The sequence below is a fragment of the Cornus florida genome, unplaced genomic scaffold, assembly GCF_030987335.1.
Source record: "Cornus florida cultivar Cherokee Brave unplaced genomic scaffold, ASM3098733v1 CherokeeBrave_3.0.0_Hap2_Chr06, whole genome shotgun sequence".
NCBI classification, from domain to species: Eukaryota; Viridiplantae; Streptophyta; class Magnoliopsida; order Cornales; family Cornaceae; genus Cornus; species Cornus florida.
The window spans coordinates 23,004,107-23,020,742 of NW_026775576.1; the positions used below are offsets into that span (position 1 = coordinate 23,004,107).

The 16,636-nt window shown below is 38.6% G+C and overlaps 1 protein-coding gene across 1 annotated transcript in view; it reads left to right on the top strand.

The window, feature by feature from the left end:
- The window catches only part of LOC132311189 (ubiquinone biosynthesis O-methyltransferase, mitochondrial-like), a 53,333-nt gene extending 37,006 nt beyond the window's left edge, over positions 1–16,327 (top strand). The window contains exons 6-9 of the mRNA XM_059808981.1: positions 6,039–6,088; positions 13,132–13,281; positions 15,741–15,821; positions 15,928–16,327. Coding sequence (XP_059664964.1) covers positions 6,039–6,088; positions 13,132–13,281; positions 15,741–15,821; positions 15,928–16,035 — 389 coding nt within the window. The 3' untranslated portion in view covers positions 16,036–16,327. The remainder of the gene's footprint in view (positions 1–6,038; positions 6,089–13,131; positions 13,282–15,740; positions 15,822–15,927) is intronic.
- Positions 16,328–16,636: the final 309 nt, after the last annotated feature.

The window sequence follows — 16,636 nt, forward strand, 5'->3', positions numbered from 1 at the left end:
GGTGGTTTCAGAGGTGTGGAAGCAGACGACACGACGGATGGAGAGAGAGTTATTATCCATGTTTCTGATGGAGGAGCGATTCCGGATTTTGTCTTCGTAGAGGATCAGTGAGTGGCCTTTAAGGTCGCTTTGTCGGAGGAATCCACACCATCTATCCTTCCGAAATCCACTCTTGGCTCACAGGTTGGACGCGAGGAGACGACTTATGGAAGGCATCGTCCTTCATCCCGGCCGGAGGTTCAGATTCATCTCGGCCCTTAAGGACAGAGACGCGTGCTTTTCAACGTGCCGTCTGCGAGTGGGGAATGGGGCTCTATAAGAAGTATGCATGCGCGTACTAAGGTTGCCCATACACGTGGACAGGCATGCGACCAGTTGGGAAACGTTTATTCAAAGGAGGCTGACCATGACGGGCCTGTTTTGAATCTTGGGCCTCATAGGCCCAGGTTTGGATTAATGTTTTGGTCTGTGCCTTAGGTCCACCAAGGGATTAAAAGGAAGGTCCAGCGAGGGCCCAACAGCTGCTTGTCCATTTCCTTACCAAATGAAAAGCCTATCCCAAATGTCTTTACGGGGCCCCGCGATGGAAGTTCAATCCAGGCCCATGTCAAGCCCTTAACACAACGTTCCACATCTATGGATTTTTCATCTGTAAGTAGAAATTGGTATTTGTTTGAGAAAACGAGGTGGATTAAGATTAGTGCAAGCAAGACCGGTTTGAACGCGGAAGAGATGATTTCTCGACACGATAAGTGTTGTTGTTCTGCATACACAAAAGGGCCAATCCTCTTTGCTCTTGATTCGTCAAATGAAAGGTGCCTTAGATATTTACACCGGAGCTATCAGCCGTCCCGCCATGGTTCTCGATGGTTCCACAACGATAAACAGAAGTGGATAGCTCGCTCTCCTGGTTTCATCAATCGGAGTACGTCCTCTATCATTCATCCACGGAGCCCTCTTTTTGCTCCTTCTTCTTTTTCTTCTTCTTCTACTCATTCTTGTGGGGTGTCGAGGAGTGGTGGTGGGGTGGAGTATGTTTGTGCTAGTCAGAGGGATGCAGTGACTAATGTTGTAAAGGAGCCGTCTGGAACCGAAGGAAGTACATATAGGGTGACGGTCTGTGTGGGACGTGATCTCCACTTCAGTTTGACTGACGAGTCTACTGTGGCTTTGCTTAAAGAGCTTCGGCTTTTTGTCGCATTGAAAAGCCTCAATTGCTTGCCTTCCGAAGGTGCAGAGGCGACACATGATCCAGGTGATTCTGCTATAGATACGTAGATGGATATGTTTGTTAACGGCAGGGAGAGTGAGGGGGAGGAGAACGAAGATTGGGCTTCCTTTCAATAGGACTGTTCTAAGGAATTAGTTCTATAGATGGAGACGGATCACTCTGTTGTGGGAATGGTGGAACCTTTGGCCGTAGTGTGACCCGATAGTTTAGAGATGACTATTGATTTGGGCAAGGAATAGGTGGTAGAGAATATTGGTGCCACTTGTGAATTGTTGGGTGTCACTTGTGAGGGCAGAAGCGATCAGGCGCTATCTATCCTTCAAGCTATTGCGGAAGGGAGAGAGATTGAGGGAATCAACAAGGGTATGAAAGGGGCTAAAACCAAGAGAACTTTACCGTCTTGGAAAGGGGAGCAGGAGGTCAAGAATCTCATTTCATATGTTAACTATGATGAGAAGGAAGGGGTGGTGAAGGAGTGGGGAAGGACTAGAAGTGGGAGGAAGGGGGGAGGGGAGATGATTTTATCTGTTTCCTAATGAAGCTACGAATTATTTCCTGGAATGTTCGAGGTCTCAATAATCTAGACAAAAGAAGGGTGGTGAAGGCTGCTTTGAGGAAGTGGGGAGCCCATGTTGTCTGTTTGCGAGAGACTAAGATGGCATCGATGACAGATGGGGTGGTTCGAAGTCTATGGGGAGGTAGGTTCGTTGAATGGGAGGCGTTGAATGCCTCCGGGACCTCTGGTGGTATTTTAGTCACGTGGGATCAACGATGGCTGTCAATGATGGACACTTGGAGGGGGAGGTTTTCTATTTCTTGCGTATTCAAGATGGAGAAGGACAACTTCAGATGGGTTTTTTCTGGGGTCTATGGACCGGTTGATGATAGTGAGAGGCCTTTCCTTTGGGAGGAGCTTAGCCATGTTCAGGGATTGTGGTTTCTTCCTTGGTGTGTGGGTGGGGACTTTAATTCTGTTAGGTCTCTGTTAGAGAGATCTACAGGGGGAAGGTGGTCTTCGGAGATGCTTCAGTTTTTGGAGTTTGTTGATGGTCACTTTCTCATTGATTTGCCTCTGGAAGGGGCAGCTTTTACCTAGTCTAGTGGCAGGGAGTCTGCTACTCTCTCACGGCTGGATAGGATTTTGATTTTTGGGGAATGGGAAGAGAAATTTTTTGATGTCGTTCAGGCGGCTTTAGTTAAGGTTACTTCAGATCATACTCCACTGGTTCTGGACTGTGGGGGTCTGAGCGCTCGGCATTCTCCATTTTGATTTGAGAATAAGTGGTTGCGGGTAGAGAACTTCCAAGGGTTTGTTCGGTCATGGTGGGAGGAGGCCACGGGTGCACCAGTTTTGTGTTAGCCCGGAAACTACGGGCCCTCAAAACCGAATTGAAAAGGTGGAATAAGGAGGTGTTTTGGAATCTTGAATGGAGGAAAAATAAAGTCCTTGCTGAAATTTCTGAGATTGATCGCCTTGATGAGGTGGGTGGGGAGGGGGACTCTTTGCACTCTATGAGAGCAACTTGCCAGGCGGATTTCGCCGACATTGTTTGAATGGAAGAGATTTCATGGCGTCAGAAGTCCAGGGCTTTATGGCTCAAAGAGGGGGATCGTAATACGAAATTGTTCCACAGGCTTGCAAATGCCCATAAAAGGAGTAATCACATTGAGCGAATCCAGGTTAATGGTCAGGAGCTGTGCAGGGAGGATGAGGTTCGTAAGGGGATTGTTTCTTTCTATCAGAGACTTTACACTAAGTCGTTGGGCTGGAGACCAAAGCTTAATGGTCTTAATTTTGATGTTATTTCTGAGATTGAGAGAGATGGTCTTGAGGCCCCATTTACCAAAGAGGAGGTGTTGAAGGCTTTGTCGAGTTGGAATGGTGACAAAGCATCGAGGCTTGACGGGTTTACTATGCACTTTCTGATGGAAAGCTGGGAGGTGGTTAGAAGGGAGGCTATGGGTACTTTTCAGGAGTTTCATACTCACGGGGTTTTCGAGAAGTCGTTAAATGCTTCCTTTATTGCCCTTATCCCTAAGAAGGGCGGCGCTACTGATATTAAGGGCTTTAGGCCAATTAGCTTGGTGAATTGTATCTATAAGCTCATTGCTAAGGTTCTTGCTCTCAGGTTGAGGGATGTTATGGATGGGGTGATCTCGGAGTCCCAAAACGCCTTTGTTGGGGGACGGTAGATCCTTGATTCCGTTCTTATTGCCGGTGAATGTGTGGATTTTAGGTTGAGGAGCGGTGTCCCGGGAGTCTTATGCAAGCTCGATATCGAAAAAGCCTATGATCACGTTAATTGGAGTTTTGTGCTCTATTTGCTTTAGGGAATGGGCTTTTGAAGTAGATGGAGGACTTGGATAGAGACATGTATCTCGTTCGTTAAGTTCTCTGTTCTTGTGAATGGGTCTCCTGATGGGTTCTTTGGAAGTTCTCGGTGGTTGAGACAAGGTGATCCTTTGTCATCTTTTCTCTTTCTCATTGTTATGGAGGGTTTGAGTAGACTGATGAAGAGGGTAGAGGATTTGGGTTTTATCAAAGGCATCAGAGTGGGTAGAGATTCAACTCATTAGATGGAGATATCTCACCTGTTGTTCGCAGATGACACTTCGTTATTTTTTTTATTTATTTTTATTTTTTATGTTGAAGCGGCCCAATTGAGATATTTGAGGTGTATTCTTGTCTGTTTTTCAGGCAGTTTCTGGGCTGAAAGTTCATGTTGGCAAGAGCGTGCTTGTCCCAGTTGGGGCAGTTCAGGGCATTTCCTCTTTAGCCACAGTTCTTGGGTGTGGGGTGAGCTCTTTTCCTATTCATTATTTAGGTTTGCCCTTGGCGGGGTGGAAGAAGCAATATTTGTCGAAAGGTGGGAAGGTCACTCTTATTAAGAGCACTCTTTCAAACCTTCCCACTTATTTCCTATCCATGTTCTGTTGCTGAAAGGATCGAAAAAATTCAAAGGGATTTCCTGTGGGGTGGAAGGGGCGACGAGTTCAAGTACCATCTCGTCAAGTGGGAGCATATTTGCAATCCCGTTAAGTTGGGTGGACTGGGCTTTCGGAGGCTGATCCCCTTTAATAGAGCTCTCCTAGGCAAGTGGCTGTGGAGATTTGGTAGAGAACGATACCGCCCGTGGAGGAGGATTGTCTTATGTCGGTATGGGGAAGAGAGGGGTGGGTGGTCTTCATGCCCAGTCCCTAACGCAGGAGGAGTTGGCGTGTGGAAATTTATTCGGAAAGGCTGGGATGTTTTCGCTTCTCATATCAGATTCAAAGTTCGGGGTGGTAGATGTGTTCGGTTTTGGGAGGATTTATGGTGCGGAGACTAGCCGTTGTCTTGCTCTTTTCCCAGGCTTTTTAGAATAGCTACTGATAGACATGCCTTTGTAGTAGATTGCTATCGGCTTGATAGCAGTGGGATTACGTGGGATGTGCGCTTTAGGCGTTCTTTTCAAGATTGGGAGATGGATGAGGCTTGTGCTCTTGTGGATATGTTGTATTGACAGGAGGTAGGTGGCATAGGTGGTGATGATCTTTTGTAGGTTCCCTCTTCCCATGGAGGATTCGAGGTTCGATCCATGTTTCTGTGTCTTTCCAACTTTGCTGGTTGCGCTTTGCCTTGGAAGACCATTCCACATTGCGTATGGTGGTGCATATGGAAAGAGAGGAATAATAGATGCTTTGAAGGAATGGAGGCGTCTACGGCAACTTTGAAATTTCATATCATTCGCTTCATTTTTAGTTGGGCGAAGGGGAGAAACTGTTTTTCTGACGATGTTGTTGATCTCTTGGACTCTTTGGGTCCATAGGTTCCTGTTTTGTTTTTGTACATGGGACGCGTTCTTCGTTTGAACGCTTTTTATTGATTTTTACTTAACAAAAAAGAAAAAAAACTTGGTTTGGACATGTGCAAAGAAGACCTTTAAGTGCGCTGGTTGGAAAAGTGGCATAGTCCACATTGAGGGCAATACTAGGGGAAGAGGAAGACCAAAGTTAACATGGTTAGAGTTAGTAAAGAAAGATATGATAGAATGTGGATTGACTGGGACTATGGCCTTAAATAGAGCGGAATGGAAACATAGTATTCATGTAGCTGACCCCAAATAATTTGGAGAAGGCAGCTTGGTTGTTGTTGTTGTATATAGTGTTCTTAATTCTTATCAATTGGTTTTGGCATAGCAATCATTTTTCTGATGCGGAAGAAATAGGAGATACTTTGAAGGAGAGGAGTCTCCCATTTGGGCTATTAAATACAATATTCTTACTTCTTTATTCTTTTGGGTAAGTGGGTGGGATTGTAATTCAATGGATCGTCTTTTGGATTTTGTGGATAGCTTAAAGCTATAGTGTCGAGTTTGGTCGGCTGTTGTCTTCTTTGGGAGCGCTCCCCTTTTGAGCGCCTTTTATAAAAATCTTACTTCTCAAAAAAAATAAAAAATTGATTATATTATGAAAACTAATTAAACATTCAAAACTTTTCTTAGTATCAGTGTATTATTAAAATCTTTGATTTCTCTAACCTTGGGAGGGAGTAGGGACTTTCCCATCTTTACTTGATTTTGGTAATTCTGACGGTCAACTTTGTACAAGGTTTCAGTTAATCATTTTTTGTATGTGCTTTCTGTTTCTGGCAATTGAAACTGGGAAACTATTGTACTGCTTTGGAAATACCAATAACATGGACTACCGAATGTTTGATTCTGGTTTTTTATATCAATGTATCCTTGATCTTTGTGTTTTTGCATTTACCTTTTACGAACTTTAATTCATTATCCTGAAGCTCACATGTATGCAATTACGTTGGCAGAAAAACTAGTTGAAGAACAGAGAGAGTTTGATGCCGTGATTGCTTCAGAGGTATGCTGATATTATTGCACATTTTGTGTGGTATCTATGAGTAACAGTTTCTAGATTCCACACTCATTTCCACACCTCTATTTTAATAGGATTTTATAAACATTGTGCAAACACAATGATACGTCATATCTGTAAGAAATATCATATAGATAGGGTGAGGACATGACAATATATAGGTGTAGATTGTATTTAGGCAGATATATATATATATATATATATATATATATATATATATATATATATAAAATTAAAATATATATGTTTAATAGTATTAATTCAACATATTATTGTTTCTCATGTTATATCTATTACTACTATTACTACTAACATTCTCTTATATAAGAAATTATAACGAACAAGTTGGAGAGGTATTTTGCATTTATGTAAACTATGGATTAATTAGATATGGCATGTCCTCATTATGAGAGGTGCAAACGGAACTCAGTTATCAATTTACAATCTGATAATAAATGTAAAGGGATGAATAGGTCTTTCAACTTTCAACTTATTCAGATGCCAGATTTAATCTTACTCCAGCACAAATTCAAGCAAGTAAAGCAATAAAGTAAGCAGCAACAGATCTTTTATCTGGAAGACCCAAATGGGAAAAGCCATGGATACTTTCATCTCAGGTAAACAGATCCACTAAGAACAAGCAAAAGCACAACTTTCCAATAGTCGACATTATATCCATAGCAAGCACGAACACAACATTTTCATGGGTCTACATTCTATCCCTAGAGTCACTCGTCGTTGATTTACCTTTGACATACAGTGTTACCTAGTAGTCCTTATTCTAGTGCCTTCAAACTACCACTCCACTGTTATCACTTTAATGTTATCACTTTCTTAGCAACTTTCCCTTTTTCAGTGATCTTTTCCCACACTCAACTGAGCAAGGTTTTACAGTGTTTTGATAGAGTACTATGGATCTCTGGTACTTCACAGTTACAATAAATCCTTGATCAGTCTAGTAGAACCATGAATAAACTCACATTCTACGTGCTCGTGTATGTTCAAAAGAAATTTTCACTCACAAAGGCGCATAAATTGTGTATGCAAGATTTAGTATTTCAGTGTTTGCAAGAAAGTTCCATATGTATCTTTTCTGAATCTCGAGTGTATTTCCTATCTGGAACAATGCAAAAAACTTGTATTTTCAGGTAGAGTATATTGAAGATATCATGAAGGAATTGTATTTTAATTAGGAAAATCAAGCTCATCCTCTGATACAAATAAGGTAAGAGTCCTAATTAATTTGAATCCAATTGAAAGTCTACAAGAAGTTTTGTGGGTGAACTTCAAAGTTATATTATTGAAGTGTTACAACCAAAGTTACCATCTTGGATCAAATTATACAACCTTCCTCTTCAGGTTCAAACTTCAAAGTAGAACTGACATATCGAAATTTTTTCTATGTTTTCTAAACTACTATACATGAATGATATGTCTATTGCTTGTGCATATGCATGCTTGTACAGTGCTAATACATACATATATATATATATATATATATATATATATATATATATATATATATATTCATATATGAAACTTCAGGAAATTCTAGGTCTGCATGCATGTTGAATCCTTTAAATCATAATGGTAAAAACGTTGAACTAAATATAATATTATATAAGAATGATGTCAAGTAATGATTCTGCTCTGTTTAATTGCTTAGATTTATTTATATATGTGTGTGTGTGTGTCAGAAATCAAGTGAAGTCGAGTGGACTGAATGGTAAATCCTACTTATTTTTACAACTTAGTTTGATGAATATAGGGAATGAAATTCCAAGTGTTTTTTTAACAATTAGATTCTTTGATTATGGGTAATTAAAGCCCTATGATACGTGATAGATAACACATGTGCAAGTTCAGATTTAGGGGCTGAGAGCATTGGTTCGAACGGGAGTTCTTGCTGGTTGTTCTGGGAAAGAGAAACAAGGTGGAAAGTGATAATGCTGGATAGTGCATGCCCACTGACTTGCAATTCGCGTGGGAAAGTGTATGGTCCACCCCAAGCCCATCTCGGGTCTGCTCGGGCTTATTTAGGTCTACTGACTCCAATCTCCAAACCCAACATTTTGGGCCCATTTCGGGGTCCATTCTAAATATATATATATATATATATATATATATATATATATATATTATTGATGAAATTACAAAAAAAAGGGAAAATTGAGAAATTCACTAATTTTTTTTTTTTTATAAAATTAATTATTTAAAGTTCACCTTATTGACTTGATTAAATTTGGACACTTAATTTTAGTAGGGATCTAGGTTAATTAATTGGGAAATTAATTAGAAAAGTGACAATTAAAATCCTAAGAGTTTGAATTAATTATAAATAATAAGGTAGTGATATTCTCATACTCATAGAGGGTTTTAGGTGTAGCATTCTCCCTAGTTGTGTCTATAAGTCATAATTTTGCAATCAAGGTAAGTTATAGGACAATTAAGGGTGAACAAAGTTTGACTTGTGGTTTGATGTTTGGTGGTTGTTTGGCTGGTCAAGTCATATGGATCCTGGACATGTTATGTGCTAGTCCAGGTATGGTTTGGTTTGCCAATCATTCGAGTTGAGCAAGCTCAAGCAGTGGTACAGGGTAAGTATCTTGTGGGTAAGGTTTTGTATCTCTTCAGCCACTGATGTATGTGCTTTAGATGAGTTTATATATCTCTACTATTACTGAGGTATGTGTTTAGGTGAGGTTTTGTATCTCCTCCAGACTTATCTCTCTACTATCACTGAGGTATATGTTTAGTTGAGGTTTTGTATCTCCTCTACATTTATCTAATGAGTTATGTACTCACCCAAGCACAAGGAGGACCAGGTGCAAGGAGGATTGTGTGGTCGTTCTATGCTATGGACTTTAGAGAGATTGTTTACTCACTAGAGATGGTATTGGTTGATGAGTATGGTGACTGTGGTCTATGACCTCTGACAGTTGTGTCCAGACAGTTGAGCTGCTTAGAGGTTAGTCATAGTGTTTGGAAAGATCAGATTTGAGTTTTAGTCTTGACCTGATATTAGTAAATTAAATTAATAGAATATTTTCATTAGGTGATAATGAGATTTAAATTGCTCAGTAATGTCAAGCCTCAAAAAAATGGTTTAATGAAATTAGTAATGGAAGTATATCTATTATACATATATTTTATTTTATTCATGACATGACTTTTTGCACTAAATTGCCTTAATAGTAATTAAGGTAAGGGTAAATTACAGAAACTACCATGAGGTTTTCATCTTGTGCATTAAGATAGAATGTGGCACGATATAACAAGAAGGTCCTAGTGGATCATTTGACCTAGGTGGATCAGCATGAATTTACCTATATGACCTTAAGCTTATAGGGCTTCTTTAAAGGAAAAATTTAGAAGGGATTTGGTATTAGTAAGTTACGATTTTGCCCCTCCTAATAGATAACGCCATCTGCCAGTAAATACAACTCCATTTTTGGTTGGTGGGAACAGAAGCTTATGTACGCCTTCTCTTTTCTAACCCCACTTTGGAAAAAAAAAAATTCTCACTTATTAGTATGAGTCTCTAGAAGAATTTGAGTCTCTTGGTCTTCTCTTATCTTCTGTTTGATTTCGTCTAAACAGAGAAATTATTTGTGCAAAAACCAATGGCGAAAACACTGGACTATTTTTAAACCGGTGACAAGAGCCGAGTACCTGTTGAAAACCTCGATTGAAGCGACTGTAACATCTATGCAAAAAAATAGGGTTAGGGCATAATACAAAACGGATCAGCATGGTCACTGAAATGGTCAGACTAACTGAATTGAACAGCGGAAACGGACCTCCCCTTGCAAAATCAACGCCTTGACGGTGGCAAAAATGGGCCTGAGAATCTCGCGCTTTGTTGTCGTAATGTTCTCGAGGAGTATAACTGGTCAGAGCTTCCTTCCCCATTTGATGTTCCTGCTCCTGCCGACGGTTAACGGCTTTGATGGGTCTAGCGGCGGCGAAACAATTGATGCTCAGCCTCATTGGCTTTCTAAGGCAGGGGATGCCAGAGATTGTGTTGGCGACGGAAAGGACTCGCGACTCCATTATTGTTAGAGAGATAAACTAAAGAGAGAGTACGAAATCCAAGCGAGGAAGTGGGTCATCAGGTCATGTGATTCATCAATTAGGAGAAGGGTACTTTTGTCCGACTAATGATGTAATTTCAGTTCACATAATGGACAATTTGGTCTTCTCACAATAATAAGGTTATTTTTGTCCAAATTGTTTTTACCCCTACACTGATTTGACACATTACTCCATATGTGTTAGTCAATGAAACTACAAGGTGGTTTGACCAATATATCGTGCCACATTCTACCTCAATGTACGAAATGAAAACCTGGGGGGTGGTATCTGTAATTTACCCTTAAGGTAATTGTAACATTGCTAGTTGCTTCCTCCGTCCTGTCCATCTTTCTACCGTGGGTTGTCCCAAAATTCTTGTCCCTCAATCTAAAAAGATTGCATAATTCTGAAAATATCCTCAACGTTGAAAATTCGTTAAAAATGATTTTGGAATTTTACAAGGGAACAATGCGTTAAATGCTTGTCCCCTCAAAAAAATGGACTTTCAAAGATGGTCATTTATTTTGGGACAGAGGGAGTACGTCTGATTTATTGTCGATTGGTTACACTACTACATATGGGCATATCCTCATTTAGAAGCTGCAACTAAACTGCCGACTTGGCAATTGTGGGGTGGGGTTGGGAGTTTCATTTGGCTAATCTAGCATGAGATGTTCTTTAGGATTTTATTTTGAGGCATAGAATATTTGATGTGTTTGGAATTGCTTGGTTAGAGAAAATATATCATCTTCATAACCTTTTTTGTGCCCCATCCCACTCAAGAATACTTATTGTTCTATGAAAAGGGTCTATGGTGTTATGCTTGAGTGCTTTGTTTATTAGTTTGTTTTCTGTATGATTATATATTAATTTCTTGAGCTTTAGCATACTAGATATATTTTTATCATTTTAAAGACTTTAGTATCAAGCTTGTTTGTCTTCTGGTTATAGAAGTAATCAAGTCCAGAAAACCGGGAAGCAAATTTCTCACCACTGCTGTCTTTGTGAACTCATAACTTAAACACTTCCAACTCTTAGCCCATCAAATAAATACTGTAGAGATCATTATTTCAAAATCCAAGTGACGTCCTGCATCAGTCTTATTCTACTGGGTATGATTATCTCAACAGAGAATCATTCTATAAGATTGTGAATCTACATAATAATTTCATTGCCAGAACCTTGATCTCTTTTTAATCTTAAAGATCACAAATCTCATCTTAGGGCTTATTTTCTGGTGAAATAGTAAAAGCTAAAAGTGTGGATGCGTATTCAGAGTCTGAGAGCAACCACTTTGTGCGAAAATGTGAAGGTCGGGTCTCTCTCTAGCCTTTCTTCTCAGCAACCCTCACAGGGAGGACATGTGTTGGGCACTGACAATTGCCTTCAATGCTACTTGAATTCTTAAAGCTACAATGTGTCATCATCATCATCCTTGCCTTTACTCCAGATGAATGGAATCAGCCACACAAACTCTCTTTTACCAATCTTACAATTATATACGGCGTCTCCTCTAATATTTAATTTATAAAAAACATTTTTAATTACTTCATCCCATGTAAGTTTTAGCTGGCTTCTTCACACTTACATAATTTACATTCTAGGCAAACAAATCTTCCTCTTCTACCCGATGCATCTTCAGATGTGCGTTGTATATGACCATACCACCAAAGTCTACATTCTCTAATTTTATCATTTATAGGCACTATCCTTGATTTCCCTTCACTCGTTCATTACTAATCTTATCTCTTGTACACACTCCTATCATCCATTATAGCATTCTCATTTCCGCTACATGAACACGTTCTTGTTTCTTTTTCAACGCTCGACATTATGCTCCATATAATACAGCTGGCGTAATAACCGTCCTATATTGTTTTCCTATACAATAAAGCTATATGTGTGTATATATATGTATATGTATGGATGTAATTATTGTAATTAAGTGTGAACTTAGGTTGATTCTCAGGTTGGGTTGGTTAAAGGTTACATTTTGACCAGTCAATTTCGGTTTTTTGGCTTCAGTTAGACTCTGCGGCTCTGCGCAAGTTGCAAAAAGCCTTGAATGTACCAGATACCAATAAAAAAATAAAATGATTTACTTTTTTCAGTTTTCCTGATGTGGGGGCAGAACATACCCACAAATCGCGACACCTGTACAAATGAAGTGTCAATAACAATTCAATGGATGTCCAGAATCAAAGCCCATATAGTTGATTAACGAGTTTAGCCCAAACTAGGGGAGCGGGCTGATCGGCCCAGAAACACAGTCCAGGCCCAAACAAGTGGGCCGCATGGCCATGGAGAAGTCTGGAAGGGAAAATTTAGAAAAGAAGAAAAGAGTTGAGACCCTCAAGGAAGGGGCAGATGCCTTTGAAAATAAGGGCAAAAGCCCCCAATAGAGATATACAGAGATAAGGGCAAAGGCTCCTGGAAAAGGGAATATGACCCCCCTTGCCAAAATTACATTTCGACCTGATTCCCGATCACCTCATGAAGTCATCGGGATACATAGGCAATCTAGGTGATCCTAGGTTCGGTCACACCATTATAAGGTTCAATTCTCCTCTGAGCAATTCACTCTTCTATTCACTCTTCTAAGTGTATTGATTGCGAAATCTTGTTGACTATTCTTAGTCTGCAATTTTTCGCACCTACACCTGACTTCAGTAATTCTAAGAAATCAGTTACAGAATTGAATATGTATGGAAGTACTGTATTATGATTCGAAAATTAGTTTGCCTATTATATACTGATATTATAGAGAATTTCTTGATTCTCTGTTTGCTTTTTGCTTCCTGTTCGTATATTCATTACTCTTGGCTTCTGCATAAACCGACTCACAATCACGACTCCAAAAACATAGGCAATGTCTGGTCATCTGAAAGTTATATACACGAAATTCCAAATCATATACTCATTTGGTTATCCATTGAATTGTTTATTTCTCTTAGGTAATTGAGCACGTAGCAAATCCTGCTGAATTCTGCAAATCATTGGCAGCATTAACTGTTTCTAGTGGAGCCACTGTGATTTCAACCATAAATCGTTCAATGAGATCGTATGCAACTGCCATCATCGCAGCAGAGTACCTCCTCCGTTGGGTATGATTATTTATTTCATTCTGTTGCTTATATCTGTTGTTAATATCCTCTGAAGCACATTAGGTATTTGTTATTAGAATTCCCACCTTAGTATTGAATTGGTGTCTGTGCTTTTCATTTTCTTCTTTTGAGATTATTTATAATTTAGATCTTAAATGATACCTTTATCAAATTTGTACAGCTCTTAAATAATAAATGTCTTCAAATGCATGTTCCTCAAATTACGAACATGTTTTTCATGCATCAAACTCCAGTTGGTATTCTTGTATGTGTATGTTTATACTGTGAAGCACAATGGTAGGAAGGCTACACCATAGTCTCCCTTAGGTATCTTTCCATTTTCTCTCGTACTAGTAGTAAAGTCTTATGATGCAAGATTAAGAGAATTATAGATCAAAATGGTAATATTAGATTCAGGCGAAACTATGAGTAAACATAATGCGTTAAATAAAGAATTCACTTTTGGATTGAAAATAATAATAATAAAAATAGGAGTTTGAGGACACAATGTATTGTAACTTTTAAAGAACTTATTGAAAATTTCATAATTAAAATAAATTTATTATAAAATTAACAACTTGAACGAAATAAATATTAATCCTATTTGATGGGGAGAATTGGAGATTCATCCGAGTGTATCCCAACACTTAAACTTTGTATATCTATAAACTTGTGATGAAAGTTTAAAGAAATGTCTTGTGAATTTGGGATGTGTTGTGCGTAAGTGGGCAGTTACTTTTGAATCCCGCATGACAATAAGGTGTTTCTGTTTTAGAGCACTGTTATTTTCATAGAGATTTTTATTTTTATTTTTATTTTTTATTCTGGGTACTACAACAACCACCAAGCCTTTTCCCAATTACATGGGGTTGGCTACATGAATCCAGTGTCTCCATTCCGCTCTATATAGACCATACCCTTAGTCAATCCACATGCTATCATATCTTTTTTTACTATTTTTCATTTTTATTTTTTCATCCACGGTGTGCCGACCGGAAGGCCCACTATTCATTGTCAAAGGCAGGGTCGGAGGAAGTGGTATGAAAAGAGTCAATAAAGAAAGAGAAAAGTGCATTATACTTGAAAGGCACTCTAGATGGATCGTAGTAAGGCATGAAGCATTAATGAGTTCCAAATTCTAGTTACCTAGATTCTACTGGAATAGCTTTTAATGTGACCAAATCAAAGGTTTGGTAAATTGACACAAAGATGAAAAATGCAGCTCTAAAATTTTATATATGTACGTTTGGAAACATTACTGAATCGAAAACAAAATTTGGATGAATGAAAACTTAATAAGAAACTGTTTCAAATGGATAAAGTGATATGGAAACATAGTAAAAAATTTATTTTAGCCTCAAAAACCAGTTTTCCTGATGTTTCAGATTCATTTTACATAAAAACAATTAATCCATGTTCTTCTAGGCATATTAGTATGTGTTGAAAGATATAAAAGTTGAAGAGAGAAATTAAAAAATGAAGAACACAAGGAAAGACACACAAAGCCCAAAGCGCCACATCACCTTTATTACATTCTCTCTTGCTCTTTGTATACAATGATCACCTCTATTTATAGGTGAAAGGATACAAGTGATAAATATGGTGGAGGATTCTTAAAATCAATCCCATATATTACTCCAATCAATCCCATATTCTTTCATAGGTTAAAATCACTCCTATGATATTCTGACAACAATATTCTGTCAAGGAGTAAATTAAGGGTTTTGAAAGTGCAAGTGTCCAACTTGAAACTAAATACGAAATTGTCGAGAGTATGAGATGAGCATATCCGAGACGAATTGATGCAGAGATTTGAGACGAGTTGATCCGTAGATCCGAGACGAGTAGAGTATAGAGTAGGGTATGATAAACCTGCTCTGATACCATGTTGAAAGATATAAAAGAAAGAGAGAAATTAAACATGAAGAACACAAGGAAAAGACACACAAAGCCCAAAGGGCTACATCACCTTTATTATATTCTCTCTTGATCTTTGGATACAATGATCACCTCTATTTATAGGTGAAAGGATACAAGTGATAAATATGGAAAATACATTGATGGAGGATTCTTAAAATCAATCCCATATATTACTCCAATCAATCCCATGTTCTATCATAGGCTAAAATCACTCCTATGAGATTCTCACAGCAATATTCTGTCAAGGAGTAAATTAAGGGTTTCTATAATAATATTCTCCAACAGTATGCATACGAGGATTTTCCTGCCTGCCTTGGAGTTATTAGTAAAGCATTTTTGTAATAGTAAGTGATCTTACAGTTTTGTTGGGAAATTATTTTGTTGTAACCATTGCTGCTACGCTTGTTGATGTTGAGTGTCACTCTTTTGTTTAGCAAGATTTTGTAATTTTTAAAACTGCTGCATAATTTTGTCCTTGAACTCTGCATGCTTTAATGTTTTTCTGTAGTTGTGCACATAATATTTTTGGTACTCTGCAGCTCCCTAAAGGTACACATCAGTGGTCGAGCTTTCTTACTCCTGAAGAACTAGTCTTGATCCTACAGCGTGCTTCCATAACTGTAAGCAAAATACATACTTTGGTTAGACTAATCTGTGCTCCTTTGAGCATTAGTAAAATCCGAATTTTACAATGAAGTTGTTTGCTATCTGATTGGGTTTGTCCAGGTCCAAGAGATGGCTGGAATTGTGTACAACCCCTTGACTGGAGGATGGGCCCTCTCTGATGATGTTGGTGTAAATTATATTGCTTTTGGTACCAAAAAGGGCCAATAATGTAATCGAAATTTTATGTTGAGCTAAATTTTTCTCTAATCCAGTTATTTCTCCCCTCCACACACGCCCAAGCTTATCTCCAGCTTGTTCTTGATTACTCCAATATTCTATCTTTCTATATCCAGATCTGAGATTCTATAGGAAGGATATATGTATGTGTGTGTGTGTGAACTCCCCAAGGTTATGCTCTGGGTGCTTTCATATCCGGTTAAGTCATAGTACTGTTAATACTTTAGTGGTTATGTGGACAGTGGAAAAGTAATCTGAAGTGAGTTGATAATTTATACATTCATTCTGATGGGAGTGTACCAGAGAATAGGCAATGTGTATAACTAGGTCTGTCCTCTCCAGATCAAACGTGATTAACAATGGTTGGTTAAATGTATGCATGCTCTATGATAATCCGCCTTCTTTTGAAAGGGATGTAATATTTGCACTTCACATGCACTTTAGTTTGGAAGGAAAATGCATTTATGCTGAGTTGGGAGCCATAAATAAAAAAGTGTATTTTGAAAATTTTCTTTTTGACCTAGGTTGTATTAGAGAAATAAGTCTTCTTAATTTGTAACTTTGAAAATAAGGATCTTCCTATCAAAACATA